General features: G+C 47.6%; 2 protein-coding genes across 2 annotated transcripts in view; both read right to left on the bottom strand.

Annotated features, from left to right (window-relative positions):
- Positions 1-10,584, bottom strand: part of LOC149302164 (rho guanine nucleotide exchange factor 2-like) — a 69,886-nt gene extending 59,302 nt beyond the window's left edge. Inside the window, exon 1 of the mRNA XM_089483470.1 lies at positions 10,502-10,584. Within this exon, the coding sequence (XP_089339596.1) occupies positions 10,502-10,555 (54 nt within the window). The 5' untranslated portion in view covers positions 10,556-10,584. The remainder of the gene's footprint in view (positions 1-10,501) is intronic.
- Positions 10,585-10,865: 281 nt separating this feature from the next.
- LOC149302163 (membrane progestin receptor delta-like) lies at positions 10,866-19,953 on the bottom strand. The gene is made up of 8 exons (XM_089483471.1): positions 19,803-19,953; positions 15,882-16,056; positions 14,679-14,806; positions 14,228-14,433; positions 13,753-13,879; positions 13,095-13,191; positions 12,566-12,710; positions 10,866-12,294 (listed from the first exon to the last, which is right to left on the bottom strand). Exons 2-8 carry the CDS (start codon positions 15,930-15,932, stop codon positions 12,023-12,025), a joined length of 1,026 nt encoding a protein of 341 aa, XP_089339597.1. The 5' UTR covers positions 15,933-16,056; positions 19,803-19,953; the 3' UTR covers positions 10,866-12,022.
- Between the last annotated feature and the right edge of the window lie 362 nt (positions 19,954-20,315).

The raw sequence follows: 20,315 nt of genomic DNA, 5'->3' as shown, positions 1-20,315 counted from the left end.
CAAGTTCCAAAGCCTTACCTTGGAGCAGAGAAAGCAGCCACTTTCATAGGGAGGGAGCCCAGTTTTTCCTTGCACCCCAAAAAAAGGTCTCCAAGGGCTACTTTTGCAAGGCCTTGGGCCCCCCAAGTCCTTCCTGGGAGCCCCCCAAGCTTTGCAAAGGTCTCTCCTTCCAAACCCTCTCTCCTTCTTCCTCCTCTTCTGGCTCCAGAGAAACCAGGAACAGGCTGGAGAATGATCCTCCTAGGAATTAACCCTTTGCCCCCTTCAAGGGCCAGCAAGGGCTCTGCTGCTGGTGGCCCTTATGGCCCAATGGTCAGCCCCTGGCCTCCCCTTAAAGGGACCTTCTCTCTAAGGGGGCCTTTGGGCAGTTTGCAAACCCAGAGGGAGGAAAAGCAGGGAGCAAAAGGGCCCTCTGAGCATGGCAGGAGTCTTGGAAAGCTTCACGCCAAGCAAAAGGGAGAAATCCCTTGAGCATGCCAAGAGTGTTCACATTGCCAAGCAGAGGGCCTCTGAGCATGGCAGGAGTACTTGAATCTGGAAATCAACATGGCAAGCAAAGGGGAGAGGCCCCCTGCGCATGCCAAGAGTGTTCACACTGCTCCAGGGGAATCACCATGCCAAGCAAAGGTCTTCTGAGCATGTCAGGAGTACTGGAAAGCATCATGCCCAAACAAAGGGGGAGGTCCTCTGGCCATGTTTGAAGTATGCCAAAATGTCATGCCACCTGCCTAACTGGGAGGATGCTTCCTTAGAATGACAAGGCGGACCGCAAACACGGCACGATAAGGATCAGGGCGGGTGCCGACACCTCCGGATCAGGGCCGCGGGCGTCATTGTAAGCCCTCACCCTGGGCACACATGCCCTCCTCGTGCAAACGCATGCGCACATGCTGGGGCAATGGGTGTGGAGGGAAAGACCATGGCTCTAGAAAAGAGGCGCCCTGAGCATGTCAGGAGTATGGAAAAGCCGCACGCCAAGCAAAGGCGGGAGGTCCTCTGAGCGTGCCAAGTGTGTCGACGTTGCTCCAAGGGAATCATGGTGCCAAGCAAAGCCTGTTTCTTTAAACACCTGTCCTTCCTTTATTTCAAGCAAACAGGTGGCTCCTCCCGAGGCCTTTGCGTCCTGTGACACAGGTGGCAACCTGCCAGGCGCTTTGGCTACCATCTGGCTCAGCCTGGGCCACGACCGGCCTTACTTTTAGTTTCTACGTTGCAGAATTAACCCAGCTGGACACTGCTTTAACTTCCCAGAGGACCTTTCACCTTCCCTTGGCCTAGTGGTTATTCAGTCCTTTTGACGTGGCCAGAGTTCCTCTCACCTTTGCCAAGCAAGGATACAGAGCTAAAGCCCTCCTGACTGAGAGACTTTCCCATCCAACCTCTCCAAAGAGGGAGAGCCCACTGCCCTGCGAGGCAGACCAGCAACATCTTGGACTGCCTGAAGGAAGAGGCCCCTCCCTCCTCAACTGTCATCTCGGCCTCAGAGGGAGCCATCAGGCAGACCCAGCAACATCTTGGACTGCCTGAAGGACGAGACTTCTCCCTCCTTTAACTGTATTTTGTATTGTATTACGATTTTACTGTACACCGCTATGATCATCGCGGAATAGCGGTCTATAAATAAAACATATTATTATTATTATTATTATTATTATATACCTCCCTGCAAAACGGAAATGTCCCTCCGCTAGTAGGGAAGAGTGTTGCCAGAGAGTAAGAATCCAAAGATATAGCCGCATTAGTCTGTAGACTCAGTGTGCGGAGAGATCTTGCAGCACCTTTGAAATGCAAAGAAAGAAAGAAAGTTGGCACCATGGGCTTTCCTAGACTTCCGTCTACTTCCTCAGATGCATTTGACTCAAGTAGACCGAAGCCTACGAAAAGCTGCTGCCGCCAACTTCTTTCTTTCCGTGAGTTTCAAAGGTGCCACAAGATTATGTCTACAGCAAACCCTTGGCATCTGCTTTGGTTCGGTTTCCAAAAACCCACGGATGCTCAAAGTCCCATTATATACAATGGAGTAAGAAAACAGTGTCCCTTGTTTTGTTTTTCCTTTAAAAATTAGCCAATGCAATCTTTAATTTTGGGGTTTGCTTTGCCTGGGGAATCCACGGATGCAGAACTCGTAGAATTCGTGGAAGGGCTGACTGTCCCATGCTGAAACTGATTTCATCAATACAATAAAACGGATGGTATGGTCCTATGATATCAGTCCAGACATCACCATCGTTCCCAAACTTTCCATTCACTTTATTTGCGCATTGTGGCCGTTTTGTGCAAACGCATCTGGAAAACCATTTCATCTCGTGTAGGCTTTACTCATGCTGCCAACGCCTTTCTTTCCATGCATCTCAAAGGTGTGGCAAGAAGATGCTGGTTTTACAGACTGAACAAGGCCGTATCTTTGAACTATGGTCAGGACTGATGCTGAGCATGTCCAGAGTGCTGCCTTGTATTCTTTGGAAAATTAGGACCAAGACTTCTGAACAGTCAATAAATAAAAGAAATAACAAGAGGCTCTCCTTGTAGCCATGGCTTTGGAGACGCATGGGGCTGACCCCACAATGGCAGCTCAGCATGGCCCTTGGGTCATATGAACTCACAATGGGAGAGGGACATGAATAAGCTCCCAGTATGCCTCCAGCTGGCCTTTGAGGCATGGCTGCCATCCGGGGCCTTTGGCTCCTCGGTTTGCTCTTCTTGGCCTCCAGCCCAAGAAGCGAGGACTCCCCTCTGCAGCAACCTTGCAGTCAGCACCTGCGCCAACGCGATGGAGTCCTGGAGCTGGGGAGCAACTGGTTGGCCACCGCAGCCACGCTCAGCAGCATCTGGGCCATGTTCCTCTTGGCCATGTACGCCCTGCACTGCGTGTGTGCCAAGAAGATGCTCTGCGGCCGCAATGCGGAAGAGGAACGTCACACGCAGAGAGACATCAGCGGTGGCCAGGGTCTCCCAACTCCATCTTTGGAGGTGAAAAAGGTCAGCACCTCAGGTAGCTTCTTGATACTTCAGACTCGGACCCAGAGCCGATTGGGACCCGAAGCCATAGATCCCGATGGGGGAAGGTGCACTTTGTTACCTTTGGGTTCTTTTCTTTCCAATCCTGCAAGGCAACGAATTCCATTCATTTTTCTTGTTTCTGTTTCTCATTTTTCCAAATCCGGATCATGACCCAATTCCAAGGGGATGGCATTCCACAACCAGGGTGCCACTCCGGAGTAGTCTGTGCCCTGGGCATTTATATAATATTTACCTATCACTGGTGGGGAAGAGAAAGCAGCAGGCTCCAGTGTGTTTGCAGGTCTCAGCAGGTCCAAACATATTGCCCACTGCTTCAGTTGCAGGTTCCAGCATGTCCAGGGCATCAGTTACAGGTCCCAAGAGGTCCACCTTTTCAGTTGCAGGTTCCAGCATGTCCAGGGCATCAGCTGCATGTCCCAAGAGGTCCATCTCTTCAGCTGCAGGTTCCAGCATGTCCAGGGTATCAGTTGCATGTCTCAAGAGGTCCATCTCTTCAGTTGCAGGTTCCAGCATGTCCAGGGCATCAGTTGCATGTCCCAAGAGGTCCACCTCTTCAGTTGCAGGTTCCAGCATGTCCAGGGCATCAGTTGCATGTCCCAAGAGGTCCACCTCTTCAGTTGTAGGTCCCAGCATGTCCAGGGCATCAGTTGCAGGTCCCAGAGGGCCATGCCTTCCATTGCAGGTCCCAGCATGCCCTAGCATGTCCACTCCTTCAGCATTAGGTCCCAGCATGTCCAGTGGATCAGTAGCAGGTCCCGGCATGTCCAGGGCATCAGTCGCAGGTCCCAGTTGCAGGTCCCAGAGGGTCATGCCTTCCATTGCAGACTCAGTGGATCAGTTGCAGGTTCTGGCAGGTCCGCCATTTCTGTCCCTGTGTCAGAGTCCATGTCCATGTTCTGGGAGCAGGCCGCGGCACCACTTTCAGACGTCTGGTTGATGACGCTGTCATTTCCTCCTTCTTCTTTTCTCTCTTGGGCAGGGGAGCCAAGAAACCGAGGAGCGCGGAGTGGCCGCGGGCCCATCATCCTCCCAGGCACACCCCTGCGCTGTGCCCCAACGTGGCCGTCACCTGCCCGGCAACACCAAAGACCGGCGGGCCTATGCACAGAAACTGGCCTCCATGTCGCAAGCACTGGAAAGTTTAATGTGCGAGGTCCGGACCCAGCAGCATTCCTTGGGGGACATAAGCCTAGCAGAGCCAGCAGGACAGAAAAAACTAAACATTACCGTCTATGAAATTGCCGACCAGGGGATGGCAGCCGGGTTAGAACGACAGCAAGGCCCAAGGAGTGAAGGCCACAAGGGGATGGCTGAGGTCGAGGGACTGCGACGAAGTTCAAGGATTCGGGGGAACCAAGTCGGCAACTAGGTGGCAGGTGGCCAAGGAACACATTGAAGCCCGAGAAAGGGGATGGAAAGGAGTGGAGGGAGGAGGACGGGGCAAACGTGCACATGATCCACATCGCAAGTTCGCAGGGACAACTATAAAGCCCAAATAAAGCATCTAGAAATTGATGTTGAAATGGAATCCTGCCACCAATTTGTCTGTATGGGTTTCACGGTGCCATTGAAACTATCATTGAATGCGGGAGGACCTCAGTGAGCAAAGCCTCAGTCAAAGAAGCTTCTCTTGAGTAAGAAGCTGCTCCTTCACAGAGTCTTTTTCTGCATCCTGGGATATAATCCTGGGATTTGTAGTTTGACGAGGTCTCGAGTCTCCTCTGCCAAAGAGAGCTGGTGCCTCACCAAACTAGAAATCTGTCAGATGGAGCCGTGACAGCGAAAATCATGTCAAAACCTCACTGTTTCCACCGTGTAAACGCCCCCACAAGCATGATCAGGTTGAAGTAGTGCAGAAATATAGCAATATAGTTTAATGGGATTACCTTCAGTTTGATCCTAGCAAAGCAAATGGCAAGTGCCTCGAGAATCCCTCCCTAAGCATTGGGTCATACTCTCTCGGCCTCAGAGGAAAGCAATGGCAAACCGTGCCAAGAAAACCCCTTGGTAGGGGTCACCATGAGTTGGAAAGCCCTTGGAGGCACACATAACGTTGTTAAAAACCACTAATAAACGCAGTAATTAAAAAACAAGTCAATTGTGAACGGTTTGCTGCCCTTTGCAAATACTTTCATCCATTTTCCTAGTGTTGTTGCCATTGTTGTTTTGCACCTTCAAGTCATTTCCATTTCTCATAAGAAGGTGTGATAAGATCCCTTTCCATCCCAATTTTCCAGACTGCCACAGATAGATCTTTGGATGCCACTTATGGTTAAAGGTCGCCCTACCTCTCAGGGCTGTCGTGAGGGGATCCAAGACCTCCGACACCTTGCAGACAACCTCCATTCTGTGTGCGGAAGACTGAGTCCCATGTCTGAACTCTCCAACGCCGAGCTGACAGAGGTCTGTCTCTCTTTCCCGGAGAACTTCTGCCTGTCGAAGCCGCTGAGACCTAGCTAGCAAACTTGGGGTGTCAAAGCCAGCATCCGCTGCTCCTTGGCGCACGTTTCCTTGCGTTGGGTTTGCGCAACCGCTTCTGCAAAATGGGAATCTGAGCACGACAACAAGTCAACCCCGGTTGGACCTGTCTTACCTGTCGGTCTGAGGTCACATCGGTGCCCTGTGGATCCGATCCCGGCCTGGGTCCCAAGAGATCGAGCCAGCGATCCCGCAGCATTTGGGTCCCTCATGCCAGAATTAAAGAGAAACTTTAGAATCACAGGTGACACAAAAACGAGACCCGATGCGACACCAAGGACCCTCTCAAGGCTGTCTTTGGGATCGGGCCTCTTTTTCTCATTTCTTAATCTGTTCATTATTTACCCCCAATTTTTCCCATTTTGCAAGCAGCAAAGAAACAAAAACCCAGCCTGAGGGGGTGAGGCATGAACGCCGGGTGGAACAAAAGCGGCAGTGTTTTGCTCGCGCAACGACAAAAAAGTGCGCGGGGGCTTCTTTTTTTGCAAACGCAGCAGAATTTGCAAAGAACGAGGGCCTGGCAGTGAGCGGCTTGGACTTCCAGCTTGCTTTGCAATCTATTCTCATTAGCATTATTGGTTGCAAAGTGAGCTGGAGATCTGTGCCACTCATCATCAGGACCTCCTCCTCCTTGTCGTCGTCATCATCATCATCATCATCGCTACCAGCAAGCTATAGAGATGGAGAAACACTAAACCAGAGGAAGTGTATTCATTCTCTGCTTTTGTCAAGCAATGGCACTGAATATTACCACCCACCATTTGAAGGGGAAAAATTTGGGGGGATGTAACGAAAATGTAGAGGGTAATAGTTGCTGTGATGATGATGATGATGATGATGATGATGATGCCACCAAAGTTAGAAGGGATCGGTCAATAGAAGGCCCTGTGTGCCTATGAAGCAGAAATGTAGACAAAACATCCAGGTGCATCAAATGGGATTCTGAGAACGGTAGTTTTGTGGGATGTTTAGCCCCAGTGCCACAAGAAAACCAGTGGGTTTCCATGGTCGAGTGCGGATTCGAACTCAGGTCTCTTCCAGAGTCTGAGTTCCAACCATATGCAACACTGCTTCCCTAAAATTTACCCTTTTCCAAGCATTGTGTTTTCCCTGTTTGTTAGCTCCACATGCCCTCTAGTGTCTTTGCACAATCCCTGTGTGCAAAGAGCTGTGGTTGTGCTTTCCATGCACCCAACTATTCTCTTGGAGATAAAGCTGAGAACTGTGGAACTTTGGACTAAAGCCTGGAGCGGATATACCATTCTACCGCACAGATTTCCCTTCGTGTTGCGCAACGGAGCATCTTTCTAGAGAAACGGCCCAGGATTGCCGATTTCTGCGCTGCAGAAATAATGCAGTTTGACGCCACTTGAGCCGCCATGGCCAAATGTTATGGAATCCTGGGATCCGTACTTGGCCAAACCCCAGGATTCCATAGCATGGGACCGTGGCATTTAAAGTGGCATCAGAGTGGATTAATTCTGCGGTGCAGATGGCAGCCTTGATCTCCTCCTTTCTTTTTTGTGACTAAGAACCATAAAGAGGTGCAACACACAGCCAATGAGCCTAAAGCCAATAGATTTATTCTATCATCTATCTATCTATCTATCTATCTATCTATCTATCTATCTATCTATCATCTATCTATCTTTTCATGATAAATGATCTATATAATCATTTCACGATAACAACCGCCACAAAAAACAGACCCAGAAGATGGTTGGTTTCGGATTTTATTTTATTTTTTCCTTTCCAGTTTTGAATTAAAGCTGTTTTTATTTCCGATCCAGATATTAATTCTTTTTTAAAACGCAAGCAAACCATATCGCTCCGTTAAAGTAGCAGAACATTATGCAGCTTCTCGGTATACATATACACACACATATATATGTATAAAAGAGAGACAGAAGAGTGGTTTTGTTTGGTAAGGGACGAAACGTGGGCATGTTTTGGCATTGTTTCCGGTGAGTTTGGGGTTTTCTTAGCAGCAAGCGCAGCCTGTTAAAGTCATTCTGTGAAAGAAATAAGAATAAGAATAATCTCAATTTCTCTTTCAAAAACGCAATGCAGAAAAAGGCACATGTTGGCAAAAGGATCTCTGAGATTCGGGGCATTCCTTGTCCCTCGAATCAAGAAAATAATTCAGATTTTCTTCTTCATTTCAAGGCTGCAAGGACCCCAAATCTGTGGATTCGGACGTCAAGAAAGCCGATTTGGGTGAACTTTGGGAAGAGATTCTGATAGCGAGAGCCATTCATAGATTCCCTTGGAACGCAATGGACTCATTCTTCAGAGATCTTTAAGACGGAGAGGTTGGAGGGTCATTTGCCATGGCTCTGTCCTCTCTTTTTAGCTTCGGGATTTCGGCAGCAATGTCTTTCCGATGTCGCTTTATTTGCGCAACTGCGCCATTTCCGCTTCGTTCGCTGGATGTTTCAAATGTGCTTCGCTCTCTCTTCCGTGCTGAAATGGTGCGATAAACTCTGACAATGGGATTGCACACGCTGCCAGTTGAATTTCTGCCAGTTATACACATCTTGTGCATGGGAAGCTCTACCAGGCAAAGAAGCGTACATAGAGATGGTTTAGGCACGGCCTCCGAAAACTTGCTCCGAAGAGCAACGGAGGGAATGTGGTTCGAGGACATACATACACATAACACAGATATTAAGGAAGTCCCAGCTTACATTCTGTAATAACGTTCTGCTTGTAAACCGCACATAACTGTGTTTTTTGGAGTTAATGTTTTAAAACGCGGGGAATGTTTTTAAAAAAGACTCCCGACAGAAGCAGCAATATCTTTTTAAACTACGTCAAGCTCTGCAAAACAAAAAAGGGATACCAAAAGGTGGGGATTATTGCATTTTAAAAGAAAGGAGGGAAATGGTTCAGAGGGAAGTGAGATGGGTTTGGAAGGAAGGCAGGAAAAAAGGAAGGAAGGGTATCTCCTTTTCCGCAAGCGTCTTCTTCCCCCGTTCCATCTTACTTCCCATGCATTTAGCACATTTTTTAAAAGGAGGAGGAATGGCGCTGGACCCATTTTACAGAAGAGCAAAATTAAGGCCAAATATATCCATATCACGGAGGCGGCGAATCGACTATGGCTTTCATTCTGGGCTTACGCATGGACTATCTATCCATGGCGCCGAACATATATCGATGGGAATATATGGTTCAACGTTTGGCACCATGGAAAGGTTTTTGCAAAACTCGATTGAAATTTGCCGCATCCATGACTCTGGAATGGCAATAGCAATGCCCCAATGTTGATGTGGTCAATGTTGGTTCCAGATCGGGATTCAGTTCTCGAATATGAGACGATGCCAAAAAAGGGAATCCTAATTTCGGAAGCCACAAGTCTTTGCTTCGACAAAAACCCTTAAAAATACATACCGGGAAGCCTTTAAAAACCGTGCGCGCCTTGCCATAAGGATGACAGGAGCCCAGGCACACATTATTCAACAACAAATTGGCGCCAAAAGCGCCTCCGACTGGCTCCATTCTCCTCCATCCGGGGAGGACAACTACGTATCCCTTGTGATACAACTCACACATCCATCAACACTATCTCTACCAACTAGAAATGCTGGTTTACGCAGTCCAGCCACATCTGGAAGGCGACATGGTTCTCACTTCGTTCTCAGTCTTAAGGTGCCTCTACACTATAGAAATAATGCGGTTTGACACCACTTTAACCATGCTGCAGGATCCTGGGATTTCAAGTTCGGTGAGGAACCAGCATTTTTCGGAAGAGAAGGCAAGAGACCTTGCAAAACTACCAACGGCATGAGATGGAGCTAAAGTGGTTTCGAAGTGCATTATCTCTGTGGTGTAGATAAATAAACCATTTTTATTATCATTATAATTATTATTATTATTATTATAGATGCACCCCTCGCCTTCAACATCAGCCTCGCACCCTCAGAAATATACTTCACAGCTACATCCTTTAGACCCTGCTTTTGGGGGGAAACAACCAAATAAAGGGTTTCCTTCCATCTCTGTGGCTCTATGCTTAGGATCAGCGTTTTTAATTCCTAATTTATTATTTTCACTTCATGCTTCTCACAAAACCCCAAAAATCTGGGATTAGACCTCACAGATGAATCCGAATCTGGGGCCATCGCCGTACAAAACTGACCATCGGCCCATTGGTCAAGAAAACAGGGCGGCCCAAAAGTGGAGGGGAAAACTGGGGCATTTGGGGCATGTAGACACGCACTCAATGGCTATGAACCAAAGGATTAGCCTTACATTTAAGGAAGGTGAGGCGACCGCCTCAAGCACCAGGTTCGGAGTGCGGTCCATTTGGCTCTCGGTATCCAATGGAGTTTGGTTCCAGGATGTCAAAATCCATGGATGCTCAAGTCCCATTAAATACAGTGGCCTAGTAAAATGGCGTCCCTTATATCAAATGGCAAAATCAAGGCTTGCTTTTTGGAATTTATATGCCGTCTGCCCTCTGTATCCACGGATTCTTTATCCCTGGATTCAAGTGTCCACGGCGTGAAAATAGTCCATATATATATAAATATATAGGGTTGGGTCACAAGACCTCGGTGAATATGGAAAAACCGCAAATAACAAAAACACCGTGTTTTTATACCTGAGAGGACACCTCTCTAGAAATCTCTAGCTCCTCCGGCGCAACTCTGTCGTTAACATCCGACAAATACTGACCATAGAGTTGCGCCAGAGGAGCTACAAAGGCCTAGTAGAGTGTCCTCTCTAGGAATCTCTAGGCCTTTCAGTGCAACTTTTAATTAAAATTGACCATAGAGTTGCACTGGAGGACCTAGATATTCCTAGAGAGTAACATATTCATCAAATCCGTGAATAAGCAAATCCACAAATATCAAAGCCACAAATATGGAGGGATGAGTCTAGAAAGGGACTTTGCCAAGCGCACCAGTGAAGCGCCATTTTAAAAATTTCTCCTCAGGAGAAAAAGGGAACTTTACCAATGGCGCCGGTGAAGGGGGCAACCGTTTAAAAAAATTACCTCAGGAGAACAAAGGAATTCTGCCCAGCAACACCAATAGAGATGAATGGCCATTTAATTTAAAAAATATTCCTTTGAAAAAGGAAGGGCCTTGCCAAATGTGAAGGCGAGGCAAGCTGCCATTAAAACTAACTTTACCTCAGCATTTAAAATCCAAATTTAAGTATGTGATTCCTTAAGAAATAGCAGCGCAAGCTGTCCTTAAAACAACTTTACCTCAGAATTTAAATTCATATATAAGTATATGATTCTCTTGCAGGGCAAGCTGTCCTTAAAACTAATTTTACCTCAGAATTTAAATTCACATTTAAGTGTGTGATTCCCTAAGAAATCACAGCACAAGCTGTCTTCAAACAATTTTACCTCAGAATTTAGATTCACATTTAATTATGTGATCCCCTAAGGAACCGCAGCCTTTGGTTTAAAATATGAAGAATGATGTTAAGAAATGGCCGCCAAAACGCAGATAGGTCCTGTCAAAAATAATTTTAAAAGTCTGACAGGAAAATGAACCTCTGGAGAGTCAAAGGTGGATAAAAGGAGTGGAGAGTTGAGGCAGGAAACCGGCCCAATATGGCAGTTGCGACCACCAAAACGCCTCTAATGGCGCTAAAAAGGTTCTGAATGTCTCTGAATGAAATATAAGGGACACCATTTTACTAGGCCACTGTATTTAATGGGACTTGAGCATCCATGGATTTTGGGCTCCTGGAACCAAACCACACCAGATATATCTAGCTGTGGATGCTTGATAAAGAATTTGTGGCTATGGAGGGCAACTGTCAAAAGCCAGGGAAGGGCTAGCGGTTTAATCCCCATAAACTTCCCTACTCTATGGAAAATCAGCCCCAAAATGGCTGAATCCTGAAAGCAGAGATGACTCTCCACTGTGTCAGGGAACTGCTTCCAGTTTGGTTCTTGCCCCTTTGCCAGCTATATTTTTTTAGGAAAGTGTGTCCAACCACAGAGTGCAAAATGTCCCCCATGATATTTGCAATTTGAAAATTTAACACACAACACACAGATGGAATAAGAAAGCAGGACATCTGATCTGACATCCTTGCAAGCCATGGAGGAAAACCAAATGTGCAACGCACTGCAAAACTTTTCCCTCAACACTTTGCAGACGTCCGGTTGTTGCGCACAATGCAATTGAGGACAAAGGTGTGGTGTGTGTGTGGACAGTAGACCCTCCAGTGAAGCAACTTCATGCAACCCTGGACTTAAAGTGCTCAAAATTTTAAAAAGGGGGGACGTTAAACATGGGACCGTTTAGGACCCCATGTTCCTCTGGACACAAGGGGTTGAGGTATAAAGTGCAACAGTGGAGCAAAGTCGGATGTTGGGTTTCTCCAACCCGACACTTTGGGTTCCAGCGCCCATCGCCCCCAAGCTGACTGGAGACGCTGGGCCTTGTACTCCAACCCACTGGGAGGAGATCAGGCCAAGCAAAGCCTTCAGAAGGGAGATCTCAAGGACCGTTCCTCTTGAACCCGAGCCACAGCGGTGTCTCCAAGAGGGTCACTTATCCTTGAGCATCTCCATCTCTGGGAAGTTACTCTGGAGGATCAAGGCGGCCCCAGGAGAGCAGCAAAGGATGGCGGTAAAGGCGGCAATGAGGACAAGGTTCCCCAGCAAAGCCAAGCCCAGGACGGCAAAAGTGTGGGTGAAGATGGCCGCCGGTGCATGGGCACTGAGCCAGGCCCGGCGCGAGTGCAAATCCTGCAAGACGGCTTCCAGCTGAAAGTGGGTGCCCACCACGGCGCAGATATGGAAGAGCTGGTGGCTGTGCCCTGCAACAAGGAAAGAAAGAACAACAAAGACTAGTCCGATGGTGCCAAATAAATGAATGGATGGTCTAGGAATACCTTAGACAGCTCCGAAAAAATCTTTCCAAACCCTGGAATGGATTTATTGCCCCCTCATTTTCTAGGAGAGCTTCGCAGAAAAGCAGGATTCTTAAACTCTGGCACAAAACCTTTTCCTATTTTATTTTTCCCACAAGTTCCTAGACCTTGTGTGAATGTGTTTTGTGTGCCTCCAAGTCATTTCCCTTCCACTCACCAATGAAATCGAAGCGTCCGGGGGCCAGGCGTTCCGGCAAATGGGACGCAAAGAGGAACCCGGTGAGCGCCGCAAAAAGGAGGTGGTAGTAATATCCGGGCACAGAGTCGTTCCAGGCGCAGTCGTCGCCGAAACAGAAGAGCAGCTGGAAAGCAAGCGGGAAAATAAGTTGGCAACAACCAGAAGGGGAGATTTGCCTGAAAAGCAGGGCAACATTGCCTCTCACTATGCAATGGGGTGAAACCCCTCTGTTCCAGGCACCAGCTATTGGCTCCCATGTCACTGGGGCACTAAATCCATTGCAGGGGTGGGAAAGATTTAAATGTACACAATAAGCCTTTTTGGAAGTGTGTTTGTGTGTCGGTGCTTTCAAGGCATTTTTAATCTTACGGTAATGCCATGGGTTTCATAATGTCTGGCAAGGGACCCGCAGGGGTGGTTTTGCCAGTTAGGAATATCCAATGAGAACAAAATTGGCCATAACTAGTTATCTGTAAGCCTTTGTTTCTAAGCTGGGCAGTTTGCCTACCCTGAAGAAGAGTGGTATGTTGTCAAAGAGAAAAGGGTACAGGAAAGCCACCGTCCTGGAGATCTTGCTCAGATGGGGACATGCCAGCTCCAAGAACCTGGAGAGCAAGAAAGGGGGAAAGGGGTGAAAACTGGGACATATGTGGCCAAGCAACATGAGAATGTGGCTAAGATGGCCAAAGTCATGAATAAGGGAGAACAAACAAGCTAGGAGAGGCTGCAGCAGTTTGCTTTTGCCTGAGCCTGCTGTGAAGGGCAAGGCTCCATCCCTTTCCTCTCTTCCTCCAGCTATTGAGTTAATCTTGCATTGAAAGGAAATCTTGCCTTTTGCATAACCTTGCATTTTGAACTTCATTTGCTCCTCTCCGCTCCCCTCAGTTGAGTTAATGGAGTGCAAACTACTTTTGCACTCTGATCTTAATCCACAGCCAAATTTTGCTCAGCATGAACTACTTTTGCACTTCGAGCAAGTGAAGTAAGCAGAGAACAAAAAGGGGAAAGCGGGAGGAAGAGAGGGAAACTGGGGTGTTTCAAAAGCAGCTGAGAAAGTGGAACGGCTCAGGATTAACCGAGGCTGTCCCTGCCAAAACTGTCATCGTCAGAGCCCAAGCCAAATTGTGTTTGATTTCAGTTGTTCTGGTGCCGAAAGCTTTACGTACCGGGAGTAACAAGAGAGACTGGTGCAGACGAAGGTATTAATGGCGGCCATGGGGACAAAATAGGAGTGCAAACAGCTGTTCACCCAGCGGTCAGGCATTGCATACGCGCTGTATGTGAAAGCACAACCTATAAACACACAGACACACACACCGTTTCAGGAGGAAGGGCTCCACATCCATAGCCAAGCAACATCATGGTGTGGTCAAGATGGCCAAAGTTGCTCATGAGAAGTTAGGAGAGTCTGCAGCAATTTGCTTTTGCCTGAATCTACTGGGAAGGACCAGATTCTGCCCCTTCCTCTCCTCTTCCTCTCTCAAGACAATTGAATGCAAACTCCTTTTGCACTTTCAACTCAGTCTTTCCTGCAGCCAATGCATGAGTCAGATGCAGCTCACCATTTTTTAAAATCTGCACACATGCACATCATTTTTCAAAACCAACCGCACCTCCTTCTCACTGTCTTTGGTGCCTTACCCAGACTGTAAAGGCTCAGGGCTCCGTAGTCCAAGAAGTAGCAGATGTGCCTGGCGTGCGTCGACATGGTGCTGAAGGTGTGGGCGCAGCTGGACATGAACGGGTAGAGGCACACCAGCCACATGTAGGCCAGGAAAGGCCAGCTGTAGGTGTCACGACAGAAATCCAGGCTGTAGGAAAGACCCAGGAACCGCCACAAGAAATACCTGCAAGGAGGAGAAGAGGGAAAGGCTCCAGAACTCCTTCAAATCCGCCTCTCCCCTAGTCCTGAGCAAGGATGGAAAAGATGCGCAGTGCATCAACAGAGGTATAGTGTCCAGATCAAGGGAAGAAATAACAGTACTCGTCTATTCTGCTTTGTTCAGACCTCGCCTGTGTCCAGTGTCCAGTTCTGGACAGCACAATTCCAAGAAAGATATTGGCAATGGCATCCTTTTCATTCAGGGCTTACCACGTCGGGAGGAAATGTGTCCAAATGTTGATGGTTTCATTGTTCAGTTGGAAGGAGCTGAGGACACAATCCAAGGCCGAACTTTTGGGGTGACGGTAGCCTGAAATGATGCCATCTTCCCAGAAGATCTAGCAGAAAAAGAAGAGAGAAACATTGGTCCCACGTCCATGGCAACTTGAGGGGTCCCAAGACACTGGAGCGATGTGCCCATTATGGGTTCAATTTGGGAAGAGATATTCAAATGGAGACACTTAACTGCTGGGGACTCTCACACTTTCCCACTATTTTTGGACTCTATGGTTGACCAATATAATTTCATGCACCAAAAGCCCTAAGCAAACTTATGTCAGTTGGAATTATAACTGGGCAGCTCCATAACTTTTGTATCCCACAGCATCACTATTGCTATGTAAGAGAGCTGGCAAACTGTCCTATGTGCAATCAGATTGATGCATAAGAGGCCCAATGCACAATGGGTTGTGCATTGCCTCGGTCCCAATGTACATCATATTATTCCCAATGCATGTTGCACAGGTCCCAATGTGCACCACGTTATTCCCAATGCACACTGCATCTGTCTCGATATGCATTGCCTTAGTCCCAATGGACGCTGCATTGCCTCAGTGTGCACATTAGTCTTGCATTGGTCCCAATGTGCACTACATCAATTCTAATGCACATTGCCTTGGTACCAATGTGCATCATATCTATTCCAATGCACTTTGCATTGGTGCTGGTGTGCTTAGAATTATCCCCAATGCACATTTCACTGGTCCTGGTGTGCATGACCTTAGTCTCCATGCAGTCCCAATGTGCATCAGGCACCAATGCGCTTTGGGCACACTGCCAGTGTCCTATTATGCATTTTTGCAATTCAGTACCATGGCTTCTTAGCATCTCTGCAACGTATAGCTATACGTAAAGGTACATAGTAGACCATATAGGATTCCAGCTATTATCTGCACCTCTAAAATGACCCCCAGGGAAGAAATCCCCTCCATTTATATTACAAAGGGAGCAGCAATTTGGAAAGCTCCTTTCCAATTCAGACTGAAACCCAGAGCGGATTTATCAACCCATTCCTGGCACTGCATCGATTTCTCTCCATTGCCCAAGACTGAGGACACCTTGAACCATCCCCGGTTTGTAAGAGGCCTTCAAATAGAGGACCGTCCTCCGCCAAGTCTGGCACGGCTTACTCACGCGAGGTACTTGGTGGATCCTGAAAATCTGAGGCAGCTTAATGGTCAGCATTTCTAGGATGGGTTTCTACTGTGAATCTCAGACGGCGACGTGGTTTTAGGAGGGGAAACGGGCCGAGCGTCTCTGGCGGGTGGCAGCCCAGAGCCCCCTTGCCCAGGGGTTCAACATTGGGGCCCTGAAACGACAGAAAGGATAGAGAGAGAGAATGAAAAGGAGAACAGTTTGTTGAAAACACATGAACATTTGAAAGGATGTCCTATTGAGGATGGAGCAAGCTTGTTTTCTGCTGCGGAGAATAGGACACAACGGAGCAATGGATGGAAGCTGCAGGAAAAGAATATGTATATTGACGTATGAGATGAATGTTACTAATGGTATACTTTATGTTTTATCTTGCGAGCAGCCTTTCTGGGTCCCTTTCCGGGAGAAAGGCGGCGTGAAAATGAAATGCAATAAAATACCTTATTGTTGTTGTGTGCCTCCAAGCCGTTTCCAGCTTATGGCGACTCTAGTTTTCACGGCAAGATTTGTTCAGAGGTTTGCCATTGCCTTCCCCTGAGGCTGAGAGAGTGTGACTTCTTGCCCAGTGGGTTTCCATGGCTGAGTAGGGATTCGAACCCCGGTCTCCAGAGTCCTAGTCCAACGCTCAATCCAGAATTAATGGTATCCTAATTAAAAATATATCTATTAAAAAGGAAAGAAAATTGGGAAGGGAGACTGCGCCAAGCGACGTTCTCCGCTTTGGCTGGCATCCTCTCTTTCCAGCTTCTCTGACCTTTTCTTCACCCAAAAGGACGCGATTCATCCACATCTTTCTCTCCCTTTAATTTTCTTCTCCTTCTCTCCCCCCTAAAACTAAAAACTCAAGTTGTTCTTTGTCCTTTTGCACAAGGACGCCTTTGAGAGCCGCTCGCCGTCCCGGTCATGCGGCTCGCCACCGAGGAGTCGAGGCAGAAAAAAGCAAAGGCCCTTTGCGCGCATTTGCGCACGTGCAAATAAAATATTTCAGTTCCACTTTCATAACTAAAACAGAGTTTCATAACTAAAACATGACTTTAAATGTTCTGTGAGACATTTAGCACAACAAAGGACAGTCCCCAGGATTCCCTTGCAGTGGATTAATTCCGCAGTGCGGATGCAGCCTGAGTCAACGTTCGGAAGGAATCCTCCCATCCCAGATTGTCCCACAGAAACCATTTTGTGACTTGCGTTTTGTATCTTAAGGTGTGGCCTTGCCTTGGACACCCTTTTCCATGCCCAGAATGTGCCATTTGGCTGGAAAGCCAAACCAGAGGCCAAATTCTTTTGTTTCAAAACCCTCCAGAAAGAAGTTGACATGTTAGCAAAAAAAGGAACCCAATGTTCCATTTGGGGTTTGGATGGAGAGGAAAAAAGGAGCTGGTTGTTACAGCAGACGCATTGAATCAATGCAAAGCAACACTTACATAACTTTGATCTGTTTCATAAGTCTGCTTTAGTTGGGAGTGACTGATGAATTAAAGTTATGTATCTGCTGGGGTTTGGTTCCAGGATTAGTTGTTTATGATTCTGGAGACCAGGGTTCGATTCCCAGCTCAGACATGGGCAGCCTTGGGCAAAGTCACACTCTCTCAGCCTCAGGGAAAGACCATGGCAAACCTCCTTTGAACAAATCTTGCCATGAAAACCCTGGGATAGGGTTGCCTTCAGATCACCGCAAAGTCAGAACTGACTTAGAAGGCGCATGACGCACAACACGTGCATAGATACACATCCATCTCATACATAAATATACATCCAAGTCTGCAGCCATTAGAATTGGGAACATCCATAGTGTCCATATCCTGTAAAGGGGTGTTTTTACATTACTAGCAAAGGGACCGATGACGATAGATTTTTGTGGGGTTTTTGGGTGATGTGGCCATGTTCTAGAAGAGTTTATTCCTGACGCTTTGCCAGCATCTATGGCTTCAGAGAAGACCAACGACTGATGCGCATTTGGGACACTTTGGCCAGGGACTGACCGAGAAGCGCCAATGTCCATTTGCAGCACCAATGCGCATCATTGGGACCTTCCCACCAGGATCCCATTACCTGGTGGGACTTCCTTTAGCAATAGCAATAGCAAGTGCATTTCTATGCCTATTCAGTATATTTAGGGGCTTGGGTGACTGTGTCCTATGCACAAAGCCAATGATTTCTCTGACTTCCCCTTGTTTCCAGTGTTAAATGCCATTCCTTGATGCCAAACATCTGACCTTGGTAGCTTAATCTCAAATGTTTGGGCTCGGTGCGTTCCCTATGCGTCTGATAACTGGAGCGCATCCGCCCACCCTTCCTCATTCCCAGATGGCTTATAACTGGAAACATACTTCATTCCTGTGTTGCAAAAAGGCAAAAAAAGAGATGTACATCATGTTCTGGGTTATGGCACAGTTCTCCCTTGGCTATAGGATCACGCCGTGCACCGTTTGTGGGCAAACTGGGCCCATTTCCTACCCTCTGAACCATCTCAAGGCCCCAGAGATGGGACAGAAAACCCCCAAAAACCAAGCACAAAGAAAGAGCTGTCCGAAAGCCCGCTTCTGGTTTGCAAGTTGCCATAACAAACCAACGAAGCCTTGGAAACCAGAGCAACCTGCCATAGAGATCGGTCCAGCAAAAGTGGAGTATTTGCACCCAAATTTGCACCGAATCCTAGAGTTGGAAGAGACCCCAAAAAGGGCCATCCAGTCCAACCCCATTCTGCCATGCAGGAACTCTCCATCTATGGCACAAGACATCTGCCTCTCGCATGAGGACATTCAACCACCAAAGACCCATCGCTCTGCCTGCATCTGTTTTAAATCTAATAAAGCTGGCATTCTGTCTGCAAAAGTTTTCCTTCTCAAGATTTCTCTGTATTCAAAAGCACTTAATGGACATTAGCTAATTCAAGCTGTCTGCTTTCCTGGGTTGTGGTCAGGCCCACTTAGCACTCCTTCCTTGCACAAACAAAACATGTCTATGCCATGCTCCCAGAATCAATTTGTGACTGAGTCCACATCCTCAAATTCACCCCTGAAACCTAAAAAAAACCAGCAATCCATTAGACCCAAGAATCACATTTTTGTATTTCCTATTATCGAATAATCATGTTTTCTTTTGCAACTGTTTGCAAAGCACCATGCGCATGGATGGCACCATGCAAATAAATTACAACAGGTTGGTCCATTGACCTTCTTGGGAGCTCTTCAAAGAGTTTAGATGGGCATCGTTTACAGTTTAAGAGCTTTAGATGGGCATCATTTACAGTTTAAGGAGTTTAGATAGGCATCATTTAGTTTAAGGGGTTTAGATGGGCATCGTTTACAGTTTAAGGGGTTTGGATGGGTATCATTTACAGTTTAAGCGGTTTAGATGGGCATCATTTACAGTTTAAGGGGTTTGGATGGGCATCATATACATTTTAAGGAGTTTAGATGGGCATAATTCAGGAGTGCTTGAATTCTGTGTTCCTGCATGGCACAGGGTTGGAGTAGATGGCCTTTTGTGGTCCCTTCCGACTCTCAGATGCCAATATTCTCAGTTTAAAAGGCAATACTGCTCAGCAACATGGGAGGCAGAAGGGAGAAAAAGAATGGATGGCATGAGGATAGACCCAGTCCAAGGAGCCCTAGCTTTGCAAGACCTGAGCCGAGTCAGGGCTGTCAGAGGTCTCTCATTCAAAGCCATGGGTCCAAGTAACTCGGGAGGCATTTAAGAGCGACGACAACAACGCCACTTTTGAGTGGCATCTTGGTGTGAAGGAGGCTTCTCAACAGAAAGCTTGACAAAGTTAACAGTCCCAAAGCAACAAGTGCTGATCTGCAGTAGAAAAAGAAAGGAAGGAAGGAAGGAGAGAAAGTGCATTGAAGCAAAAAGGATGAACATAAAAATCTAATGGCATATATAGGGGCTTACCTGTTGCCAAAAGGATGGCCCGACCCGGATGGTGGCCTGGGGACCCTTGGATAAGTCGCTGGCTCTCCATGGTGGCGACCCCGCTGGCAACGGTGGCTCGGCCTTCAGAGGGAAGTTTGGTGCTCTGTGTTTTTCCAACCTCCTCTTATAATTTCCCCCTTCTTTCTCCTCAGCTACATTCCTTGCCAGGGCCCTGGTGGAGCAGTGCCAAGTTACCCTCCCCGTTGGCTGGAGTTTTATGGGCGGAAGGGGAAGAAAAAGGGCCTCTCTTTTGCAAGGGAAAAAAAAGCCACACAGCCAGGAGCCAGAAATTGCAATCAAAAGAGTCTTCTTTTGCAAGCTGGGAACAACTCATGATTCCTCCCTGTCTTGGAAAAAGAGGGGGGGAAGGAGGAGAAGCCCCCCAAACACCAGACATCATGGCCACTGGGGGGGGGGGAGACACAGTCACAGCAGGTTTCTTCTCTTTCAGGGTCCAGCTCTGAAATGTGGGGGAGACATTTTGGACGGGGG

Source organism: Sceloporus occidentalis, unplaced genomic scaffold, assembly GCF_023333645.1.
Source record: "Sceloporus occidentalis isolate IW3139 unplaced genomic scaffold, rSceOcc1.0.p SCAF_20, whole genome shotgun sequence".
In the NCBI taxonomy this organism is placed as follows: Eukaryota; Metazoa; Chordata; class Lepidosauria; order Squamata; family Phrynosomatidae; genus Sceloporus; species Sceloporus occidentalis.
The sequence above is the reverse complement of the archived record's forward strand: the minus strand, read 5'-3'. Positions and strand labels throughout refer to the sequence as shown.